Source organism: Sinohyriopsis cumingii, chromosome 15 (genome assembly GCF_028554795.1).
Source record: "Sinohyriopsis cumingii isolate HCF-2022 chromosome 15, ASM2855479v2, whole genome shotgun sequence".
NCBI lineage: Eukaryota > Metazoa > Mollusca > Bivalvia > Unionida > Unionidae > Sinohyriopsis > Sinohyriopsis cumingii.
Window position 1 is genome coordinate 15,777,808 of NC_142975.1, and position 26,675 is coordinate 15,804,482.

Sequence of the window (26,675 nt, forward strand, 5' to 3'; positions counted from 1 at the left end):
TACTGCCCATCTCTGTCAATCAGTACATGTAATGATATGATAATAATGGTTATAAGCATATAATTTGTGCAGTGTCAGCACTTGGTATTCAGATCAACTACAGCTGTTCAGTATGCAATTGTAAACCAGTCAGAAAGCTTGCTCAAGCAGTTACAACAACCCCTACAAGTCTTAATATATGTAGGTGTCAGTACGCAGGTGTCAGCAGTAATGTAGTAATAATGCATGTGTCCGTAATAAATCTCATGTCAGTAGTAAATGCAGAATCTAGCAGTAACGTACTCAGGTGTCAATAATATGCATTACAACTGCTTGTACTAAGCAGCAGGATTGGGTCGAACAGTGCTGCCAATACCACATACTATAGAGAACATAATTTTTTAAAAATTGATGCATTCCTTGATGTATCTCAGTATTCAGTTTACAAAACAAAATGGAGAGGGGAAAGCTGCTATGTAAGTCCATTTATTAAAGACAAAATTTGTAGAAAAAAAGAGTAACATGAAAGGGCATGTTATCTGTGCTGCCAGCTATTTATGGCATCTGTTTGCATGGAATAAAATACTACTGTAAATGAATCAGAAGAAGCCGTGCTTTTAGAATGTATGGATTAGTGTTTTAATCTTTAGCTTACTTTAAGTTCTATATAATGTAGAATTATCTCAAAATTCCTAAGTACACGATTTTGGTAAAACCTTGGAAGTTCTTTTGAACTGTATTCAGCAGATGAAATGCTCAAGTTCTTTTCTTCTTTCCATCTGTAGAAGTAAATAGAGTATTCACACAAGATCCCATTTGTTTGTACCCCCTATCAATTTTAAAGACAAAAGTTGTCAAGGATATAAAAAATACACAAAATTTGGTCATTGCATTTATTAATTTTGTAAGTTTTAAGCTGATTTTTGCCAGGAGGTCCCAAACACTGTTAACTTGTGGGTATTTCAAATTAGATGGCAGTTTCTTTTGGAACACAGTTGCCATATTTGCATGGTTGAATATATTTTCAAGCACCAGATGTAACAAAGATCACCATCTTTGACAATCTCAGTAATATCTTAAATTTTGGAGTTACAGTTCTTCAAACACATGCAAATGAGAGTTCCTCTTTTTTATTTGTTTAGTTGTTTTAGAAATATTTAAACTAGACATAGCAAAAATTGGATGCAGATGACACAGCTTTTAATGAAACCAGAAAAGTGACAGTGAATAGTCTGTATGCTTGTTTACATCTATAGTTTCCAAACACCAATAAGTGAGCAGTATCAGGGGCACCTTGGCAACAGCCAGGTTAGAAATTATAAATCAATGAAATGGCTGAGATTTATGCATTCTTTTATATCCTGGATGCTTTTCATTTTTAAAATTGGTGGTGGTGGTGGGGTTTTTAACAAATACAATACAGTAATTTTGTTTATGCAGTCATCAGATGGGAAACCGAACATTTCTGAAGTTTGATGCAGCTGAAAATTGAATGAGGATTAAATACTTTTTAGCTCCCCCCCAATTAACATCACTTGTTCATGTCTTCATAAAGTTTTAATTTCTTTGATCAGCTAAAAATATTGTGTGTGTGTGTGTGTGTGTGTGTGATTTGGATTTTTAATGTAGCTTTAACAATTTTTTTCAATCATATCGCTATGATGTCTGCAGTGTGGCAGTTTATAGTGATGCCTAGCACTGGGGCAGGGGCCCCGAGTGGCCGAGTGGTCTAAAGTGCTCACCGTTATGGATCACTACCATCTCACCTCTGTCTGCATGGGTTCGAGCCCAAGGCTCGGCTAGCGTGGGTACGTGGGAAAGCCTGCCAGTAGCTTCTTGTGGGTCGGTGGTTCTTCCCTGGGTTTTCCAGGATTCTTCCTCTGCCAGTTATACTGGCCACCATGTATAGCCTATCTTGTGCTGAAAAATGGCGTTAAACCCCAAAACAACAACAACAACAACAACAGCACTGGGGCATCATGCTGTTGTAGGGTTTAATGCCATTTTTCAGCACACGATAGGCTATACATTGCGGCCAGTATTAATGGTGGAGGAAGAACCTGGGAAATCCCCGGAAAGAACCACTGACACTCGAGAAGCTACTGGCAAGCTTTCTCACATACCCACATTGGCCGAATCATAGACTCAAACCCATGCAGACAGAGGTGAGATGGCAGTGATCTGTTACAGAGAGCACTTTAGACCACTCGGTCACTTGGGGCCCAGGGCATCATGTCGCAGACATGTAGCATGATTGTCCCACCCAGTCACATTATCCTGACACCAGGCTGACCAGTCCTTACACTAATCTCTTAATGCTGAGCACCAAGCAAGGCAGCTGTTAGTACCATTTTTGTAAGTCTTTGGTATGATTCGGCTAGGGATTGAACCCATGACCTCCCACATCTGAGGCAGACACTCTAACCATATGGCCACTGGAGTGGTCTTTAAAAATATTTGCTAATTGTGAAGATTTTGCAACACTATTCTCATGAAGTGAAAATTAAGTAACATTTAATATGCATACATGGTGTCAAATGTAACTCATGTATATATCAACTATCATAACACTCACATGTTGTATCATATGTTTTTCATGGCCAAATATTGGAATTCAATCATTTATTTGTAGAGAGAACAATAACATCAATCTCACCACACACTTGCAAAAGGAACCAGTGAATGGGTCAAATCATGTTCGTAGATTTTTCACATAGTGTAACTGAAAATAAAGATTGCTCTTTGCGTTGTAGAAACTCACTGAGTTTCTGTCTGCATTAAATAATTAACTTTCGTCTTCCTAGTGTAATAGATCATTGTGGTCTATTTAATCAAGATTCATACAGTGCATGATGAGATAGATTTTCCATTTTTTACAATCATTTTATTTGCGCTTTATATCATTTATTTGAAAATAAAGGGAAACATTTCAAAGGAAAAACTAATATAGGATGAAATATAAATAGTTGTAAATTATTAGATTAAACATTTTACACTTTTAATGACTTGTTATCAGTTTTAGTGACTATTTAGACCTGGTAAAAACATAGTATGACTTAAAATAAAAAAATATGCAATACATCCAGTGCAAAATGGTCAGCTAACAAGTAGGCATATATGGCTATGAATAAAGTGGTTGATATTATCGTGTGTGGAAATGGTATTTGAGGTATTATTGTAGATCCCAGAACATGGCTGGCTGTGTTCCAACATTGTCTACAGGGCATTGTCATAGTACACTTTGATAACTCATAAATCAATTCTTAAAAGGAAAAAAAAAGAATTAGTGTACTGTACACAAACTGCTCATTATTTATAAGGCTCCAGGTAAGAACAGTTTTGTGCTATTCAGCAGAAATCAGGCATTGAAGAATAAAATCAATTGTTGAGAGGCTAAGTGTTCAGTTATAGTCAGCATTGTTGATATAGATTGTTTGACTTTAACTTTAACATTTAATCAGAATTGTTATTTCTCCACATTAACGTTGAATAAAAAGACTCGAGAAAAGTAGAATTTACCATATCGAAGATGAAAGATAAGGCTATGTGAAACTAGAGAATTTTTAATCACTTTTTAAAAGCCTTGTAACTTGAGTTTCCTATCAAGCGTAAGAGTGGAATTAAGGTCTGCTGCAAATCAACAGACTGGACTATCCCATTATTTCTGTGTCTGTGTCTACTTCAAATCAACAGACTGGACTGTCCCATTATTTCTGTGTCTACGTCTACTTTAAATCAACAGACTGGACTATCCCATTATTTCTGTACGTCTACTTCAAATCAACAAACTGGACTATCCCATTATTTCTTTGTCTACGTCTACTTCAAATCAACAGACTGGACTATCCCATTATTTCTGTACGTCTACTTCAAATCAGCAAACTGGACTATCCCATTATTTCTGTGTCTACGTCTACTTCAAATCAATAGACTGGACTGTCCCATTATTTCTGTACGTCTACTTCAAATCAACAGACTGGACTGTCCCATTATTTATTTAAGTCTACTGTAAATCAACAGACCTGACTGTCCCATTATATATATGATTAAGTCTACTGCAAATCAGCATATCTGACTGTCCGATTATTTCTGTCTATGTCTACTGTATATCAGCAGACCTAACAGTCCCATTATATCTATGATTAAGTCTACTGCAAATCAGCAGATATGACTGTCCCATTATTTCTATATGACTGTCCCATTATTTCTATGTTTAAGTCGACTGCAAATCAACAGACTGGACTGTCCCATTATTTCTTTGTCTATATCTACTGTAAATCAGCAGATCTGACTGTCCCATTTTTTCAGTGTTTAAATCTATATATTTATATGCTATGTGTACTGCAGATTAACATATGGACTGTCCCAATGTTTCTGTGCTACTGTTGATTATTCCTACACTTTAAAATAAAGTATCAGGGATATTGTAATACTCTTCATCTGTCATTCTGTCCATTCATACATGACCACTTCATAAACTGCCTGACAGAATTTCACAAACCTTTGTAACTAGCTGTTGTTGTGGGGTTTAACACCATTTTTCAGCACACGATAGGCTATGCATGGTGGCCAGTATTAATGGTGGAGGAAGAACCCGGGAAAACCCTGGGAAGAACCACCGACCCACTAGAAGCTACTGGCAAGCTTTCTCACATACCCACATTGGCTGAATCCTAGACTCGAACCCACGCAGATAGAGGTGAGATGGCAGTGATTCGTAACAGAGAGCGCTTCAGACCACTTGGCCACTTGGGGCCCCTTGTAATTAGGTAATTGCCATTGTGATAACCAACTCTAAGAGAGTGTCTCTCTGGGCTTCATCCCTCAGAGTCCTGGGAGGAGGTGAGAGGTCATATATACAAAAAATATTATTTCAGCGATGCTTTCAAATATTTTCTTACCATACTTTATGTATAAATTCCATTGATGAAGGCACTTCAAAGATATTTGTGACAGATTTTGCATTACAGACCCCATGCTATTATGGGTGTTGGGGGTTGTAATATACAGCCAAAATTATGGCGATTTGCAATGACTAGCCATTGCAGTTGCTGTAGTTTTAATTTACATTTAACACAGCAGACAAACAAGAGGAACAAATATGTATACTAAAAAAATGTATGTGAAAATATGCATACCTATACATACATTCACTACAATAAGCAAACTTTTCCTTTTTTTGTTAAATATCTTTTTTTTCTGTTATATATAGAAGTGATAAACAAGCAGTGCATACTAGATTGGATCTAAGGAAGTAATAGTCCAGACAACCATGCATATCAAGGATAAAAGCATTTGTACAACAAATACAACACAAAATTTGCATGTATGAAAAGGACCACTATACGTGTATATCAAACCATGTCAAGGATCACTGAAATTTTCATCATGGGTGAAGAAACCAGCCAGAAGATATAATGCCTGAGGAGGGAGTACAAGCCTATACTGAAATACAATTTAAGCCCAGGGAAAGAACAAATGGAAACCTAGCAATGGGAATCTCAACAGGTTCATCCCCCTTCCTAAAAAAGAGGAATACCATTCAAAAGTACTTTTAGCTTTTTTATTCAATATTCTGTTTGCTTTTGTTTTCCAAGAGAAATACCCACAATACAAATTGTTGATGGATATAAAAATACAAAAAGCTTTTACCTTTCAAGCTAAAGGGGGTGGAAGTGGAGCGGGTAGCAATTCATAGGATTACTAGTTTCTCAAAGCTAGTGGTCTTGAGGTGTACACATACATAAAATATATATTGCCTGTGCGTAATTAGCTACTTTGCTGTGGTTCTGCTACTCGGCACATGAATCGTATTCATGATCTTATCCCAAACCTATTATATTGTAGTTTTTGCCTGAATGGTACATATGACTTTGACTAGCTTCTTTGCTGTGTTTCTGCCAGAATGGTTTATATAAAATTATCCCACACTTGCTATTTTATTGTGTTTCTGACAGAATGGTATACAACAATTTATCTCACACTAGCTTCTTTACTATATTTCTGCCATAGTCACATGAATGGTACACACAAGTTTATCTCACACTGACAACTAGTGTTTACTTTATTGTATTTTTGCCATTGTCACCTGAATGGTACACATGAATTTATCCCAGACTAGCTTTTTACTGTATTTCTGCCAGAATGGTACACATGAATTTATCCAACACAACCTGTTTACTTTGTTTCTGCCAGAATGGTATATATAAGAATGTCCCACTCTAGCTATTTTATTGTGTTTCTGCCGGAATGGTACACATGAATTTATCCCACACTAGCTATTTTATTGTTTCTGACTGAATGGTACACATGAATATATCTGACACTAGCTATTTTTTGTGTTTCTCTCTGAATGGTACATATGATTTTATCTCACATTAGCTATTTTATTGTGTTTCTGCCAGAATGGTACACATGAATTTATCCCACACTAGCTATTTTTTGTGTTTCTCTCTGAATGGTACACATGAATTTATCCCACAGTAGCTATTTTATTGTGTTTCTGCCAGAATGGTACACATGAATTTATCCCACACTAGCTATTTTGTTGTGTTTCTGCCAGAATGGTACACATGAATTTATCTCACACTAGCTATTTTATTGTGTTTCTGCCAGAATGGTACACATGAATTTATTCATATTAGTTTCTTAAGTGAATTTCTACCATCATCATGTAATTGGTACACATGAATTTTTCCCATAAGAGCTACGTTATTATGTTTCTGCCACAATGGTAAATGTGATTTTATCCCACACTAACTTGTTTGCTGTGTTGCTGCCATTGTCAGATGATCATTATTCATGAATTTATCCTATGCTAGCTACTTCATTGTGTTTCTGCACTAGGCACATAACTTGGTACATATGAATTTATCCCACATTAGTTACTTTACTGTGTTTCATCCACTTGGCACATGAATGGTGCATTTGAATTTATCCCACACTAGCTATTTTTTGTGTTTCTCTCTGAATGGTACACATGAATTTATCCCACAGTAGCTATTTTATTGTGTTTCTGCCAGAATGGTACACATGAATTTATCCCACACTAGCTATTTTGTTGTGTTTCTGCCAGAATGGTACACATGAGTTTATCTCACACTAGCTATTTTATTGTGTTTCTGCCAGAATGGTACACATGAATTTATTCATATTAGTTTCTTAAGTGAGTTTCTACCATCATCACGTAAATGGTACACATGAATTTTTCCCAAAAGAGCTACGTTATTATGTTTCTGCCACAATGGTAAATGTGATTTTATCCCACACTAACTTGTTTGCTGTGTTGCTGCCATTGTCAGATGATCATTATTCATGAATTTATCCTATGCTAGCTACTTCATTGTGTTTCTGCACTAGGCACATAACATGGTACATATGAATTTATCCCACATTAGTTACTTTACTGTTTCATCCACTTGGCACATGAATGGTGCATTTGAATTAATCACAAACTTAGTTAATTACTGTCAATTTCTATAATTATTCCTCATAAAAGTAACAGTGTGAGATATTGGCATCCTGAATGTTACATCTCACAGAAGAAATCATTGTCTCCCTCCTGAGATTGCGTTGTGCCTTACACGATCATGTCTCAATCATGTGATTGTGTTTCCTTTTCTTGCTTGCTTTGATATAATAAATAATTTATTGCCTTTGCTTGGTAGAGATATGAAGATTTATTAACCTCGCAACAACAAAATCATGTTAAACTCAGGCTTTACCCTCATGGTACATGACATACCTTGGCTGAGCAAATCTTCATATCTTTACCTAACAAGGCCAATACATGTACATACACAATATAAAGTTATTTATTTTGGGGTTATTTTTTCAGATGTTCTTATGTAATGAATTACTGTTACATCCATATGAACAAAGTTTATTATGCAAAGGAAATAATTTGCAAATGATTATTCTCATAATCCTTCCCACTCTATGCAGTATATTGGTTAATTTGTATGAAGAAATTAGGATATATTATTGCTTGTCATTATTAAAACATCTGAGGTTTGTGTTAAGCTGGACTGTTCTTTTATGACCAAGAAACTGATTGCATGTCATTAATACAAACTTGGATTATATTTCTTCCAGGAAGACTACGTGCCTGAAATTTCTTCTGTAAAGTGTAGATTTTATATTAGTTGAAATAAGATAATGTAACAGTTAAAAATTCTTGCACAGTTGCATGTAGTTTTTACATATTTTAGGTTGCAGCATTTGCTACCTATGTTATGTTTTGGAGGTTTCTACTTTTGATCATTTGTTATCTTTTCTTCTATGTATCCTTTAGATAAATGTACTTAACTTTTATATTAATTATCAAATTAGACAAAAGGCATTGGAAAATTATATTGTTCACGTTATCAGTTTTTAAGTAAAATGCTTCAGGCAATATTAAAAGTGTTATTTGTCCTAAGGTGAAAAGTAATGTTACAACTAAGGTAAAAAATAATATACGTCCTAAGATGAAAAATAAAATATGACTTAAGGTGCAAAATTGTAATATAGTCCTAAGGTGTAATGTAATACAGTCCTTGGGGGTAATGTAATATAGTACTAGCGGATATCGAAATATAGTCCTAAGGTGAAAAGTAATATATGTCACATGGTAAAAAGTGGTATATGTCACAAAATGAAAAGTAATATAGATGTATGCCACAAGATGAAATATAGTATATGTCACAAGGTGAAAAGTAATATAGTCTAAAGGTGAAAAATAATATAGTCCTAATATTAAAAGTAATATAGTAATAATATGAAAAGTTATATAGTCCTAATATGAAAAGTAATATAGTCTTAAGGTGAAATGTAATAAGTCACATGGTAAAAAGTAGTATGTGTCACAAAATGAAAAGTAATGTAGATGTAGGCCACAAGATGAAATATAGTATATGTCACTAGATAAAAAGTATTGTTTGTCTCAAGATGAAAAGTAATGTAGTCCTAAGGTGAAAAGTAATATAGTCCTAAGGTGAAAAGTAATGTAGTCCTAAGGTGGAAAGTAATATAGTACTAAGGTGAAACGTAATATTTTCCTAAGGTGAAAAGTAATATAGTCCTAAGGTGAAAAGTAGCATATGTCACAAGATGAAAAGTAGCATATGTCACAAAATGAAAAATACTGTTTGGCTCAAGATGAAAAGTAATATATGTCCCAAGATGAGAATAATATACATATATGTCCTAAGGTGAAAAGTAATACATGTCGCAAGATGAAAGTAATAGATGTTCTAAGATGAAAAGTAATATATGTCCAATACAAAAAGTAATATATGTCCCAAGATGAAAGTAATATATGTCCCAAGATGAAAGTAATACATGTCCCAGGATGAAAGTAATGTTTGTCCCAAGATGAAATGTATATTTTTCCTTCAAAATTTTTTTTTTGTGTGTGCAATGACATGTTTGTCATTCTAGCTTCTTTGGTAATGTTCAGTTCTGAGGACACTAGGATGGATCCTCTCTCTCTCTCTCTCTCATTTCATGTGAGATGTAAAAAGAAAATAATCTTAAAAGAATGCTTTGTTTGATAGTTCTTCTTTTATATTGGAAGTTTCACTAATGTGTATATTAGTGTATAGCTGAAAAAATCTTATCATATTTTTATTAAAAAATTGGAATGGAAAGTTTAAGAAAGCAACACACAGTACTCACTGCCACAATGCTTTCCAAGCTGAAATCGGCATCAGTCACTTCATCCTGAAAAATAGACACAAAAAGGAAAAATTTCATTTGTGATAAAAATCTAAGTTATTTGTAGATGGAAATTTAAAATGCTTAAAGAAAGTCAGGGTTGAAATTCAAGGTTGATTTTTGTGAAGTTAGATTCGGCTACACTAATAAAATTAAATGTGAACGAGCATCTCCAAAAGATTTTTAAGAGATGATTGTACAACTTTGAAATTTTCATCTACAGTCAAACCTGTCATAATGGTCACCTGAGTTCAGTGGTCACTCCGATTTCCCCTGGCAATTAAATTTCTTTTATAAATGCCAAATAATCAGTGGTCATCTGTCTTCTGTGGTCAATGGCCCTATGTTTCTTAACCAAGTAGTCGTTTCACCTTAATTTCTGCATTTGGCAGATATGCATTTTTTTAACCAAACAGTGGTTTCACCCTGCCTTCTACGATCACTGGAGTGTATCAGCAGTGACCGCTCCAAGTATGCAAATTAAACTTCTTTTGTGTGTGTGATTAAGTCTTGTAATGTAGCTTTAACAATTTTTCAGTCATATTGCTACGATGTCTGCAGTGTGGCAATTTATAGTGATGTCTAGCACTGGGGCATCATGCTGCAGACATGAGCATGATGTCCCACCCAGTCACATTATCCTGATACCAGGCTGACCAGTCCTAACACTAACCTCTTAATGCTGAGTGCCAAGCGAGGCAGTTGTTAGTACCTTTTTGTAAGTCTTTGATATGACTCAGCCGGGGTTTAAACCCGCGACCTTCCGCATCTGAGGCGGACGCTCTAACCATTAGCAAGGTATGGTATATATAAAGGTTGGTTGGTTGTTGTAGGATTTAACGCCATTTTTCAGTACACAATAGGCTATACATGGCGGCCAGTATTAATGATGGAGGAAGAACCTGGGAAAACACCAGAAAGAACCACCGACCCATGAGAAGCTACTGGCAAGCTTTCTCACATACCCACATTGGCTGAATCTGAGACTTGAACCCACGCAGACAGAGGTGTGATGGCAGTGATCCGTAACGGAAAGTGCTTTAGACCACTCGACCACTCGGGGCCCCGGTATATATAAAGGTATATTATGTGAATTGATGGCCACTGGCACCTTCTTTTTATTACGTAACCATCAATGGGTCTCATAAAAGCTGACTATATTTTAATCTCAGTTAGTTTGAGCATCTGTTTAATCCATAAATTGTTTGATTTATAAACACCTATTTTCATGCCTAATTAAAAAAGCTGGTTGAACAAAAAGTCACTCCTGTGCTTCTCCAATCATAGGTAAAGTTTTGATGTGAATTGCTTTAACTGCTAAAAATGTATCAAAATATTAATACATGTGACAGTGATTGGAGATTAAATGTTGACATTATCTACATGAGAGATTAGAGTGAGGATATAGTAATCTTGTTTGTAACGTTTTATTTTATTATTTTATTATTTGGTTATTTCTGTTTTTGCTAAATAGAGACACTAAATAAATGTATCTTGATAGCATACTACTACTACTAATAATAATACATGCAGAATAATAATGAAACTACTACAAGTAATAATGCTAAGTCTATTTTGTGCATAGTACATGCATTTGTCATGAACCGAGCCTGAGAGATGAACCTGTCTTCTGATGTCACCTGTCTACAAAGGCCATTTCAGCCAGGTTTATATTTTAGCTGTCCTGATCAATATATGGTTGTCATAGATTGAGACAACTAATTTGGCCATGGCAAGATATTGCTTATGTAGATGGCTGACCACTCCAGTGGCCTAAATGGCTAAAGCGTCTGCCTTGGATGTGGGAGATCATAGGTTTGAACCACGGACGAGTCATACCAAAGAATTATAATAATGTTACTAGCAGCTGCCTTGCTTTGCACTCACTATTAAGAGGTTAGTTTTAGGACTGGGCAGCCTGGTGTCAGGATAATGTGACTTGATTGGACATGATGCTACATGTCTGCAGCATGATGCCCCAGTGCTAGACATCACTATAAACTGTCACACTGCAGACATCGTAGTGATATGACTCAGCTATATTAAAATTCCAAATCACACACATACACACATACACACACACACACACACACATAGATGGCTTTTTTTTGCTGTATTTATTATTATTCAGAAAAAGTTTTCACCTTTCACATGCAAATTCATTTTAGTTTTTGTCAAACACATTGATGATATAAATTTAATGACAGAACAGGATAATCCAGATATGGACCTTGAAATTTGTGTTCTTTTCAAGATAGTGGATGCAATAGTTGATATTTACAACTCTTAAAACATCCAGTTTACTTGTAAAACATAAGTTTAATCATCATTTCAGTAGCAGTCATTGTTAAAGAGATCATTATCGCTTTGTCATATCTCTGGATGGGACTTTTAGTGTAAACCTTGTCCATCTGTCCTGTTATGTCCAGACACATCATGTCTGTTGCAGATTCCCATCTCCTCAGTGACATTTCATGGGTTTGATGGACTTAAACTAAATTTGGTACAATATGAGGCTTTATATCACGAAAACCTTAGTAAAGTTTGATTTCATAATTGTTTTTCAAAATTTAATGGAGTTAATGGCTTGTGTATGAAATGTAGGTCAACTTCAATTTCAGGTATTTTACATGTTTAATGGAGTTGTATCCATTGTTTAACTTAGAACTTTTCCCTTTAGTAACATCACATTTTAGGACATTTGTGTCATATGGATACATTTCAAGTTTATGTTAGATCTAAACTACATGCCAACCTGTTTCTCGTATGTCTTCTCCATGACTTCTGTCTTCATAAGGCCATCTGTGTGGACTTGTCCATCCTTCAGGTGCATTTCAGTTGTCTCATTCACCTCATTCATCATGGCAGACTGTTTCTTCCATTCCTGTGATGTCCGTTTTACCTGTCCTTCTGCACTTTCATTCCCTAAAGCATCTCTTTGTAAAGATTTTTCATTTTTCTTTTCACTTTCTGTCAGTTCCTCACCAGTTACCTGTATGTTTTGTTTTATCCCAGTGTTATCCATAACCTTATTTATGGTCTGTGAATCAACCATTTCTGCTATAAACGTTTCACTCCTTTCATTTAAATTTGATATTATTTCAGCTGAATTATTGAGATCCTCTTCTAGTTTTTCAGCCAGTGTTAGTGTAACCTCAGCCTTTAAATCAATTTTAGCCTTAGCTGCAACCTCAGTATCCTCTGAGATTTCTGGAGTACTTGCATCATCACCATAGTTAGTGATAACAATTTCTATATGTGGTTTAGGTTGCTCTGTACCAGATTGCCATTCCACATCTGTCTCAGCCATTAATAGTTCTTTGGAGCCTTTATGATCAAATTCTTCATTTTGCTGATGTGCTTCAGCCATTGGTGTCTTTTGTTCACCAGAGTCAAGGGATTCAAAGGTTTCAACTTGTTCAAGGTTTTTGTCTCTGTCCACTTTCTCCTCTTCATCCTGAGATAAAAATTCCCTTGCATCCTCAAATGATTCGTCACCAGGTGTAGATGGCTGCTTTGGAGAGACCCCTCCACTTAGTATACCAGTTATCTCATCCCTACTCTCCATAACTTGTAGTGAAAAGTGTATCCTTTGCTTATTAGACTTTATGCATATGTATCATGATGCTGAAAAGATATATTTTGTATGTTATAGCATTTATGTATTGAATTTTTATCCAGAATGTAAACTGGTGGAGGGGGATATCTGTATGCAGAAATACCATTATTTTAAGTTGTTGAACGATGGTTCAGTTGAGAACCAAAATGACCTTTGAGTACGATGGACAAAATACACATCATATTGAAATAATGCCTTGGTTTGCAGTTTGATTGTATGTTAATGATAATTCTTATTATTCTAAATTTGGCCAATAAACCATTTTGCTGACCTTGACCTACTTTTAAGACTGTTTTTCCCAATGTTAATATGTCTGTTTTTCTTGTGTCAAATTCTTTAAATTTTATAAAAATCGCTGAATGGGAATTCAAATAAATGCAGCATAAGAATGTTACATTTTTAAAGAACTTGTATTGCTGGATAAAATATCTTCATTTGAATGGCAGTACTGATGTATTGTAAAGATTTAGGCTTTGTCAGGTGTAATTACATTTTTCAGCACATATCATGGTGACCAGTATACTTGGTGGAGGAAGAACCTGAAAAGAACCACTGCACTGGAAGCAAAAAGCAAGCTTTCTTACATGCCCACATTGATTGAGCTGAGACTCAAACTTGTGCAGACAGGGGGTATGTGTGAGTGATTTGTATAGGCAAGTGCCTTTGACCACTTGTCCACCCAGGGCTCCCTGCCACTTTAAAAGAAAGGAACATTGCGAAACTATTCAGTTTTTATGACCAATTTAGTGACACAGTTCTCGTGGTCCTTATCGTACTTTGAATAGATTTGTTATGACTGTACTTTTGCAGATTTTGTGATATCATTCATCCTTCCATCTATCTGTCCATATTTTATATTACGTTTTAGGTTTATGAGTGGATGACAACAAAGTTTTTGTGTCATGGAATCAGTCCGGAGAAGAGGATGGGGTTGAGAGTAAACCTGAACTTATTCAGTACTGACTCGGGGTTGGTGATCATAATTGGATTGGTTTTTCCAGGAGGACATGTAGATGATAACAAAGGTTTTGAATCCTGAGTGCAACCATGGTGGGGATTGGGTGTGGTGGAAGGAAAACTGAAAAATTTGTATGTTTGTTATGGTTCCAACTCTAGTTTAAAAGTTTCACAAAACAGTACAATTTGATGTCTTCAGGTCATGTGTTATTAGTAGCAGTTGATGATGGAAATTTGTTCTTGTCCACCACTCAGTCAGGAATATGCATGTATACAGACCAAAGACACTCCTATTCAGACATGTCAGTTTGTCTTAATGCAGTAATGTCTTTTCAGTTTTGTAGGTAATTTCCGTTTGTCTTAATGCAATAATATCTAATCAGTTTTGTTGGCAATTTCAATTTATCTTAATGCAGTAATGTCTAATCGGTTTTGTAGGTAATTTCAGTTTGTCTTAATGCAATAATATCTAATCAGTTTTGTAGGCAGTTTCAGTTTGTCTTAATGCAGTAATCTCTGATCTACTTTGTTAGAAATGTCTTTACTAACACAATGAAATGACCTACAAAATAGATTAGAGATTATTGCATAAATGCATCTTAATGCAGTAGTCTCTCATCTGTTTTGCAGGCATGTTCAGTTTGTCTTAATGCAATAATCTCTGATTAATTTTGCTAGCGATTTCTTTACTAAAGCAATGAAATTACCTACAAAATAGATTCAAGATTATTGCATAGGACAGACTGTTGGGACTCACTGCTTATGTTTATCTTCCACATTTTATGAGTAAGTGGTACTTGTATAGCAAGGCATTAAGAAACATAAAGCAAATGCAAACCAAAACTAAATGCAAATATTGTACAAGTTCTACATTTATGACCACGATCTTTATCCTAGACATAAGTATGTTTCCATGAATTGCCTTTGATGCATTATTTACCTTCAGTGTATGCATTATTCCAAATCTATGTACCCTTGACCCCAGAGCCAAAGGGGCAAGTGAGTGTTTCATAATAAGATATTTACACTGCCTTATAATCATTCCAAATATTTGCAGAATCCATCGAGGGATGTGGGAAATATAATGAAAAAATATATTCCTTATCCATAGCCATAACAAAACTGGATGGCACTGGTATCGAGGGATGTAAAAGATAGAAAGAAATAAAATTGACCCTTATCCAATACCTTAATTAAACTGTGGATGACACTGGCATCAAGGAATGTAGGAAATATAAGCAAAAATAAAATATGCCTTATCCAGTACCATAACAAAACTGGATGCCACTGTCATCAAGGAATGTATGAAATAGAAAAAAATCAAATATACCTTAACAGGAACCACAAAAAGACTGTCGATGCCACTGGCACCTCTGGAAAAATGATTGCTTTGTCTTGCTTTTCCACTTATGTGGTATTATGTATATTTAATTTAATTGTTTGTTTGTTAGCTTTAACATTTTTTAAATTTTATTTTATGTAAACAACTAATACATAGCTAAATTATTCTGTATGTTTATGAGCTTAATATCAGAATTATTATTAATAGAAGTAAATATGTTTATTTGGGTCATGGTTTTAGACTTTCCTAAGTGAGCTTTACAGCTTATGATTTTGATTTTGTAAACATCAGGATCATTCTATAAGGTTATTTTTCATTAGGTAATATTTTTTTCTTCAGAAAATGCTAATTTTGTCCTTAGGTCAAGTAGAGAACTATATAATCTTGTAATTGTGAGGACTAGGACATTGATGCTTTAACATCTACCACATTTGAGTTCTCTTATATGTTGTGACCAGGAGTTTGGGCTGGAGTCTTTTTTGTTCAAATTAATGAGTTCAAGTGGTTATTTTCTCTGGAAAGACAAAAGTGCTCAGTTTAAATTCTTGGATTGAGGCATTCACTGGAATTTATACTGAGTTCAACCTGGAATTACGTTATTGTAATTCAGCAGAGAACTGTTGACACATCAGCACTCCAGAGCTATAACAGATACATAACCACCTTCAGTTTTGGATTTCTTTGGGACTTTAACCGAATTTTATTTACTGAATTTTTATTCAAGACTTTAAATTACTATGATTTGTGTCTGTAATTCTTGGATTATTTTGGGATTCTATTCACAATAATGTTCTTTTTTTCTCATTTTCACTTTGTATTCTAGGGAAACAAATTATTTGCTAGATTTTACAAAGCTTGCTGTCTTTCACTCTTTTCTGTTACTTATTTTAAGAGCATAGAATTTGTAACAGTGGGCTTAAACAAAATTTAACTTAAACTGGCTTGGTAGACTTTACATATGTACTATCATGTAATGTACGAAGGTAGCGTATCTGTCAGTGGCCCTAAGTGGTTGAGTGGTCTAAAACACACGCCTTTACCGATCACTTCCATCTCACCTCAGTTCAGTTGGGTTTGAATCTCAGGCTTGACCAATGTGGGTATATGAGAAAGCTGCCAGTGGCTTCCTATAGTTCAATAGTTCTTACCAAGGTTTTCCCAGGTTCTTCCTCCACCTGTTATAATGGCACCCATGAAAAGCCTATCTTGCCCTGAGAAATGGCATTAATCCAGATCAATAACAAAAACAATATCAGTTTGTTTAGGTGCAAATTAAATGTAACAAGTGTAAGAAAGTTAGTATGGGTTCAAATGAATGAAAATATGGTAACATATCTGTTTTAAATCTCATGTATCAAATACGATTAGAGCATCATAAACTGCAGAGTTAAAAGAAGCATACAAGATGTGGATAAATACCGTATACATAGTTTTGAGGACACAAAAAGCTTTCCAAATCTCCTTTGCTACTTTTGGATTCACCTTTGTGTACCTACAAAATGTGTCCTCAAAATATGATCTCTGTTTGAAAATCTCAGACATGCAGAAAATGCACTCTTCTTCCTGATGAATGTATACATTATCATCTGTACTTGCTTATAAGATGAATCCACAGCTAACTGCACAGACCCAGATCTGCCGTCACATAATGCGTTGGCAGATCTAGGTAAGTGCAGTTTGTTAGGAGTAACCAGTGGAACAAACAACTTCAACCCTGATCTGCAGGTGCATTATTCTAAGGCAAATCTGGCTCTTTGTTGTTTGCAGTTTGACTTGTGTTAGTGAGTATAGGTGGTACGCATCAAACTGGTATGTACTCCAGTTCATCATCTTGTGTATCAGAGTTTGCAAACTTTGAAGTAGTCAGTTTAATATTAATGCAGCTTGTGTTTGTTTTAAGATACTAAGGTTTCCAAGAGGCAGAAATAATTAAAAATGATGCAGATTTGGCAAGATTTGTAGTGATTTGGTCTGCCAATGAAACATATCAAAATACTTTTCAAGTCACAATATTTTTCATGCAACATTTTTATTTTACTGTTAGCTCTTTCCCAACACAAAATTGTGCCTGTTTGATGAATATTTTGGTGGTTGCATAACATGGGTTTTTTCTGTATCAGCTTAGCTTTACAAATGATTTGTGCATGCTATCTTACGGCCTTGAAAGGTGTGAAGGATGATATACTTTAGCACATTTTGTTTCTCGAACAAATAAAATTGGTAAGACCTGATGAAACATGATATCTAGAATGTTTTGATAAACATTACAACATATGTAAACCAAACAAGTCATGGTAAACTAATGCAAGGCATTATTGTCATGCGATGCCACCAATGACATAATTGATCAGAGTTTTTACAGGCAGAAATAAAATAGTTTAAAAGATGGCAGTATTTGAAATAAGTTGTAAATATAACTAAGGCAACTAATATATACCAGAACAAACAAAAGGCTTAGGATGGAAGATAAGAAACTAACCTGTTGGAATAAGTATTAAATGTTAAATCAGTCTCTGTAAAAGATGCACATGTGGAATGTATACAGACATGTATATTCCAGGTAGTCTGGCATTCACATTTATAATACACTTAAGTTACAGTTTAACAGAAGAATTATTCAGAACAGTAAATAAGCCTATCCTTCATGAATCAACCAATCACAATAATGGTTCTCCCTGTACTCTACATCCCAGATGTGTTAGTGCAGGCTTATTGTCTGTACAAAGACCTCATTATTTTGGGTACTGTTTCTGATTGAATTATTAAAATTCTCACAGAGTGTGATTCAGGGCAGTGTGTACATGTGTCAGATTGATCTTGGGAGGTAGATGTATCAGGTGTGCTAATTTATACTGACTGGTTCTGTTAATTAGATCAAGATTAGAGAAATTGGCAAAAAATTAATGATAGTCAGGATATATGCTTTCAAAAGAATTTTATCACTAGAGATATATATATATATAAAGATATGTATACAAGTAGAGATGGTACTGAATACCGAAACTCGAAAGAATAAATAACAAAAAGAATTACGTTGGCATCTGGATATTCCTGAATTTACTGAGTACAGATCAAAATAGGCTTATATTTTTTGTGTCACACATTTACAGAATTAAAAGTAAACTTTAAGCTAATCAAAAAAGTTAATAATAAACAAATTCAAGTGAATATAGCTGTTAATAATTACATCTACCTGCTTGATAAATAGGATATTTCTATTCCCAGACATACCAGTATCAACATGATTTGTAACTTGACAAGGCCAATATACTGATATACGAGTCAGTTATCCAATATTTAGTTGGAGAGTCTACTCATATACAGCAATACTGTAGTCATGTGATCACCAAATCTCTCAGCCTACATATTATAACACACTGAAATTATCAATGTCCTTTTCATCTTTTCCCTGTCTCACTTGTTCCTTTCTGCAGGCTTAGGGGTGTAGAATGGACTCTGTGCACCCTCTTGCCTGGGATGTATCCAGTGATGATGTTCCAGATGTGAAGGGCTTGCACTTTTGAAAGAGTGTATTTTATAGAACAACTTTGACTTTTTTATTTGAAGGCTTTTACCCTTTCTTGACTTTATCTTTGTTTTGTGTGTCTCTGGTATTCAGATACCTTGAGTGTGCTGATGTGCTGTTGAACCCTACACTTTATTTGCCATCACTTGTTAAACCAGTTTGATGTCATCAAGGAAAATGCAGGTACAAGATTTTAGATTATTGATGAAACACTGATATTATTGATCATATGTTGGCATATTAAAGAAATGAAATATGTTTATTTGTTAGGAATGGAAAGCTAAATTAACTGAATATTGATTTCAGGGATGTATGTTTGTGCTTGCCCATTGCAAAAATGACTAATACACACACACACACACACACACACACACACACACACACACACACACACACACACACACACACAGAGATATATATATATATATATATATCTGTGTGTGTGTGTGTTTATTTTCTTGCATTGAGTAAATATTTGATGAATTTTGTAAAGTGAGAGAAAAACTCAGAAAACACAAGTGGACATTCTTGAGTTTTTCATCCACTCGATGAAATATATCTCTGTGTGTGTGTGTGACTTGGATTTTTAACATAGCTTTAACAATTTTTCAGTCATATCGCTATGATGTCTGCATTGTGGCAGTTTATAGTGATGTCTAGCACTGGGGCATCATGCCGCAGACATGTAGCATGATGTCCCACCCAGTCACATTATTCTAACACCAGGCCAACCAGGCCTAACACTAACCTCTTAATGCTGAGCACCAAGTGAGACAGCTGTTAGTACCATTTTTATAAGTCTTTGGTATTACTCGGCCAGGGATCGAACCCACGACCTCCCGCAATCGAGGTGGATGCTTTAACCACTAGGCCACCAGAGCAGTTAAAAATAAATCTGTTATCACTCAGAAACAGATTGAAGTAATACCGTAGATTTATTATGATGTCCTGTGCAATAATGTCAGCTACGTATGTTCTGCCATGTAACATTGTTCTTAACCTCATTCATAGAAAAAAAAGCACATAAACAAAACATTGAAGGAAAAAATAAGCATGTAGGGTGTGTGTGGTGATTTTTCACCTTATACTCTTGCATGACAGGTAGCAATAGTAACCACAAGGCCAAGCAAGTGACAAAATTTATTGGTTATAGTGTTATCAATGTCTCTTGATAAGAGTGAATAATAATTTTCATTTTTCAAACCAGTGAATAGATATATATAATTGATCATAATAATAATTATAATTTGGGTTTTCACTAAAAGATGATGTCTAGTTGGTTCTAAATAAAAATGGCGTTCATCTTGTGTCTGTTATGGCTGACACATTAGCCAGCATTAAAGTCTTGTTATCACTAATCCTGAACAGAGAGGTGTATTGACATGAGGTTTTCACCAGAAGACTTGTTATGTCTAGATGGTCCTGAATGAAAAGGATGCCATGCTCAAAGTGTCCACCACAGTGGCCAACTTGAAAATCTTGTTATTACTACTTTTCCCCGAGTTGATGGTCAAGCCTGCATGAGATTTTCACTAAAAGATGTATGATATCTAGTTGGTCCTGAACGAAAATGTCCAATCTGATGATCATAACAGCCATCACAGTGGTCATCTAGTAAATCTTGTTTTTGCTAATACTCCTAATTGAAATATTATATTGCCATTGGGTTTTCACTATAAGATTTCTTATGATATATATAGTTTGTCTAAAATGAAAATGATATGCTAATCTGATGTCCATTATGGCCTGGAGTGGTCAACTTGAAGATATCGTTATTGCTACTCCTTCAGAATGGATGGTGATATAATGGGGCTTTTACTCAGCAGCTTTTTATGATAATGTTGCCCCCCCCCACCAATAATTTCACTCAGACAATGCAGCAGTGTCCATCTTTAAAAATAATGTTATCACTTCCACTCAGGCAATGAATATGTCTGTAACAGTGGCCATCTGGAAAATCTTGAATCATCATATCATCATGGGTTTTTCACTGAATGATGTTTTATGATGTCTAGATGGTTGTGCATGCAAATGTGCAGATCAAACAACTTATGTACATGTATTTTGTTATCACTACATCTAGACGAATGGGCATATCAGCATTGTGCTATTGCCAAAAGACTTCTTAAGATGTCTAGTAGGAAATAGAAATTGTACCAATGTTTTATTGAATATAGCCACCATGGCATCCTTCTTGAAAATCTTAAAGTTGCTTCTCCAAATTCGAAAGAAATAACCAAATGGGATTTCTCCCAGAAGACTTCTTATGATACCTTGTCAGTCCTAAATAAAAATGGTACTATGGAGGCATGCAATATGTCCACCACATGAGCTAATTTGACAGTCTTGTTATTGCTGAAGAATGTCATGTGGCTTTTACAGTACTCCACACTTAAAAGGAAGACATGGCCTTGCCTTGAATTATGGCATCAGTCTCTTCAACGGATCCTTGCTCCTATTTAATTTACATTTTTATAGAAAGTGCATTGGTGCAAAAACCAATTTACATTGAACAGCTGGTTTTTGGACAATGTCATGTGAATTTGCTATTTTTCATGATGTACCAATTTATGTGGATTTAATTATTTGAATTTCATTGTTGCTAAAATGTTGCATTTAACCACCAGTGAACAATTACCTATCTGTAGAAACTCCTGACTCTTTCCACATGCCTTTATGGAAGTGAAGCGACTCATTACTGAGAGTCCTTTAGAAATGAAGTGGCTCCTTCCTCTTTTCTTTCTTTGGAACTGAAAGGGCTCCTTCCCCAATGGACTTAATGAATTTATGTACTGGTGAAAAACACATTTCCATACAACCATAAAAATATATACCCACAAATTATATCTTGTCACTATTTTGTTTATTAAAGTGTGTGATAAATAATTTTAAATATACATTAGTAATCTGAACCTGTACCATAAATATAGATTTATATGTACACTGTACTGTTTGGTGAGAGCTTTGATGCTAAATCTAGTTAAATAAAAAAAAATATGTAAATAAACTATAGTCACCATATCACCTTTTATCATTATCTGTGATGACAGCATTCAGTAAAGACATTTTTCTGATTGAATCACAGATGAAAATTATTTATTAGCCTTACCTTTCATTCCAAAATTTGCAGAATATCTACTTTTAGAAGTTTTGACATGCCTGTGTCTGGATGAATTCATGTACATTGTGGACACAATAGCGGCAATACACATTGTCTTTGTTTTCTTTTTCTGTTTGTTTTGCTATGTTGAGACAATGGAGATTATTGTGTGATAAGCGAATTCGTTCACTGTGTAAAAATGTAACATATAAGGTTTCCAATCACTTAAGTATGAGTGTGCTTTGACATAGGTCATTAATAAGGTTGTTGTAGTTTGATCCAGTCATCCGGATCATGGAGAATAATGTTTCCTGGATGATATTTTAGAATACAGAAGTCCCAGGTAGTAACTTTTAATTTGTAAATGTAATTTGAGTTGGATAACTGTAACATGATGAATCTGCATTAAATAATAACCACTTTTTTTTAAAGAAAAAGTGAGGGTTATGCTAACTTTTATATTTACATGTATATGCATGTGTAAGTAATATAACCTTTCTTACACTGTTTGAGATAGAGACTTCACACTTTAGTAAATGATCATGCACTTTCATTAGACATGCATGTATGTCAGTACATAATTCTGACTTTTCCAATGGCATGCATGTGAGTGTTAGTACATGACCATGACTTTTCCACTGACATGTATGCAAGTGTAAATACATGATCATGCATTTTCCAGACATGCATGTGAGTGTAAATACATGATCATAAGTTTTCCACTGACATTTATGCATGTGAAATTATACAATCATGCATTTCCACTGACATGTATGCATGTATAAATACATGATCATGAATTTTCCAGACATGCATGTGAGTGTAAATACATCATCATGAGTTTTCCACTGACATTTATGCATGCGAAAGTATATGATGATGCATTTTCACTGACATGTATGCATGTATAAATACATGATCATGCATTTTCCACAGACATGCATGTGAGTGTAAATACATGATCATGAGTTTTCCACTGACATTTATGCATGTGAAATTATACAATCATGCATTTCCACTGACATGTATGCATGTATTAATACATGATCATGAATTTTCCAGACATGCATGTGAGTGTAAATACATGATCATGAGTTTTCCACTGATATTTATGCATGCGAAAGTATATGATGATGCATTTTCACTGACATGTATGCATGTATAAATACATGATCATGCATTTTCCACAGACATGCATGTGAGTGTAGATACATGATTATGAGTTTTCCACTGACATTCATGCATGTATAAGTATATGATCATGCATTTCCACTGACATGTATGCATGTATATGTACAAGATCACAAGTTTTCCATTGACATTTATACAAGCGTAAATACCACTTTGCAGCAAACCTAATTAGGGAATGTATTACTCAACACATGACTTTCTGAATCATGCAAAACTGAAAGTTTGTATCTGTATTTTAAAATCACATTATCATCCTTAACTTTCCAATACATTGTTTTCACAAGTAGAGAGTTGGAATTTATTTTGGTGAAATATCTATGCCAGCTGGGTTGAAAACTGTTTCTGATCCCATTCCAGAATAATAATTATCTTTAAGCCTGTTCTTTTCACTGTGTTTACTATGTATTTTAGGTAAAACTTTACTGCCATTAAGATAGTGTAATGGTTTGGTGACCCGTGGAAATTAGTTGTAGATAATCCTTGCTCATAGGTATCAAGTATCTGTCAATAGCAGTGGATATTCATTAATGATTTGCATTTTAATTATGTATAGTTAGACAAAGTCACATATGATGCCTAGGGTGCACCTTGGTCTTGGTAATTTGACTATTTAGTAAAGGCTCCCAAACGAAGACAAATTTAAAAGTTCTAATGGACTTTGGAGCATGAGCTCAAGTTCCTGGCTGAGAAAGTTTTGAGTGTATTATGGGACTTACATCATCAAACTTTATTTTACTCTGAATCTTACTAAAAAATATTCTGACCAATCAGAAAGCTGTATTGATTTTGTCAATTTTTTTAATGAAATTTCCAAATTTCAAGTAACATTTATTACTTTAAATGTTGGTTCAAGTTTTAGGATGGAAGGGACAGTTGTATCCATCATTAAAGTTTACTTCATTCCAAAATTTCATTACTTGAAAAAATTCTTACCAATCAGAAAAACTGCAATCATCGGGTTGATGTAAGATTTTTAAGTTTAGAGCTATATTTATAATGTGAAATATTGAGTGTGGTTTTATGACTGATGTGACAAGAAAAAAAATTAAGGTGATTTCCACGTTCAGTAAAACTTGCCTTAGCAAACACCTTTAGATACTAGAGACTGACTAAGAAGCAACCATTTACAAATTTTATTTGATCAAAAATGTCACCAATCTCTCAATAAATTTGGACCTTCTTTTGTTTTATAGACAGATTTCATTTTTTATCATTGTGAAATATGGGAAATATGTGTATATCCATTGTGGAGTCAGTTTAAAGAGTCCAAATTTGATTAACAAAATCAGCAATAACTGAAATAAGACATATTTGATATGAATAGGAATATAAATAATCATGAATACAATTATTAATTAAAAGCTGTCTGTTTTATACTACTGGAGTTCTGTCCTTCTCCTCCCTTTACAGTTGATTATTGAGGGAAAATCTTCTTTCAAGTGACTTAAACAGCCTGGCACAGTTACTGATATTCTGGGCTATTAAAATTGTCACTTATAAGACCCATGTGTCAATTGACTATTTTTCTCACAAAGATGCCTTTCCTTAAACTTTAGTCTGTGGTTCTATAAGTACCAATTACCAGTTTTCTATTTGGATGCCTCAGCAATCAAATAAGATACCACAGCTTTGGGGATTACAAAGCCATTCTCTGTACACTTGGATTGGAAGTCTTGAAGGACACACATCAGTTGGTGCACAGCATTATGACTGTGGGCTCTATGTTTATCATATATGTATGCCTACGTTTCAAGAGGCAAAACACAGTGTATATTTTCCCACCCTGAATCCCACAGGAATGCATGGAAGTCTGTTTTCAGAATGGCCCACATCTTAACAAAGCTGCCAAACATACTCTGATCTATGTCGTAACAGCAACGAAGAACTCACAGCTGGTGGAACAAGATGCAATGCTCTCTTCCTCCACCTTTCTTAAGAACATCATACGATCAAGCTGTGGTTGCAACCTTTATCATCTAATCTCTTTTCCTCCCTCACAGTCTCAGCTATACAAACAAAAAGATCGCAGGGATGCACCCAGGACACAAGCCACTGGGAAACAGTCCAACTGAATCTACATTTGTTGAAAACCACATTGGTCCCAAACAAAGGTGGACAAGAGGCAGAGAGAAGGCAATCAGTTTTGCCAATGGCAGTCTCCACTAGAGTCTCCCAAATACAAAGAAAAAATGAAATCCTCTTTACACCACTCTTATCACAGATCCAGATAGGGGAAGGCTCCATTGCTTCCCATCTGAAAGTGACTAGATATGCAATTACAGCGTATGGACCCATCAAGTGGTTTCTGAGGGACTAAATATCACCTTCAGTGCACCTCTTCCTTTTTCCAGGATTCCCTCAGCTACAAACAGACCACTCTTTTCCCTGTCATTGACCTTAGAGCATTCAGTTCATGCATGCCCCTTAGTTCACAATGAAAATACCATGATGGGTTCTAAATAAAATGTTATCCAGGAGGGAGACTACACAATCAGTGTGGACTTGGCAGATGCATATCTTCACATCCCCATTCACATGGCTTGCAGGAAGTTACTGTGATTTACATACAAAGACACTCTTTACAAGTTCAGAGCACTCTCACTTGGACTCTGCATCAGTCCCAGTGGTTACACTGGAGTGATGAACCAAGAATGGCCCATGTCCAGACCACCTCTGGGGCAGCAACATTCTGGACTATATTCTGAAAAACATCAGGTGAGTTCTATCTTGGATCAAGACATGACATCCTTTGTTACTCTCCTTCACAACACTGGTTCCTTTGTCAGCAAGGACAAATTCAACCTTGTACCCTCTTAACATTTTGTTTAGCTAGGTATGGAGTTCAACACTCAGTTGACAGATTATGTGTTCCTCAGGAACAAGCATTAAAAATCAGGACAATGATAGCTTCCTTCCTTATATTGGACAGTTGACCTGCCTGAGAATTCCTTCATCTACTGGGTTTACTCAGTCTTGCAGCAGACCTCATAGTCTTAGGTGACCTTCAATGACCAGTCCCTATCCATATTTGTCATATTCCAGGCTGACTAAATGAATTTAGCAGAATTACCCAGGAAGAATCAATTTATAGAAATGGAATGGTTTCTCCATCCATTGGTTTTCATTCAGATGTGTGCCTGATCGGATGCAATGGTGGACCTACTTGCACCAAGATGGAATGCCAAACTCCCGAATCTTTATCTCAGCAGGCCAGAGCAGTTGATGCTCATTAATAGATTGAAACTGGACTTGTATGTTTATCCTC

At 35.1% G+C, this 26,675-nt stretch overlaps 1 protein-coding gene across 3 annotated transcripts in view; it reads left to right on the top strand.

Moving 5' to 3' along the window:
• The window catches only part of LOC149781305 (peroxisome biogenesis factor 2-like), a 101,888-nt gene that overhangs the window by 60,608 nt on the left and 14,605 nt on the right, over window positions 1-26,675 (top strand). Inside the window, exon 1 of one of the 3 annotated variants that reach the window (XM_089935405.1) lies at window positions 19,211-19,302. The exons of the other annotated variants lie outside the window; for them this stretch is intronic. Coding sequence (XP_089791531.1) covers window positions 19,282-19,302 — 21 coding nt within the window. The 5' untranslated portion in view covers window positions 19,211-19,281. Of the gene's footprint in view, window positions 1-19,210; window positions 19,303-26,675 lie in introns of those variants that run through there. 3 annotated transcript variants of the gene reach the window in all.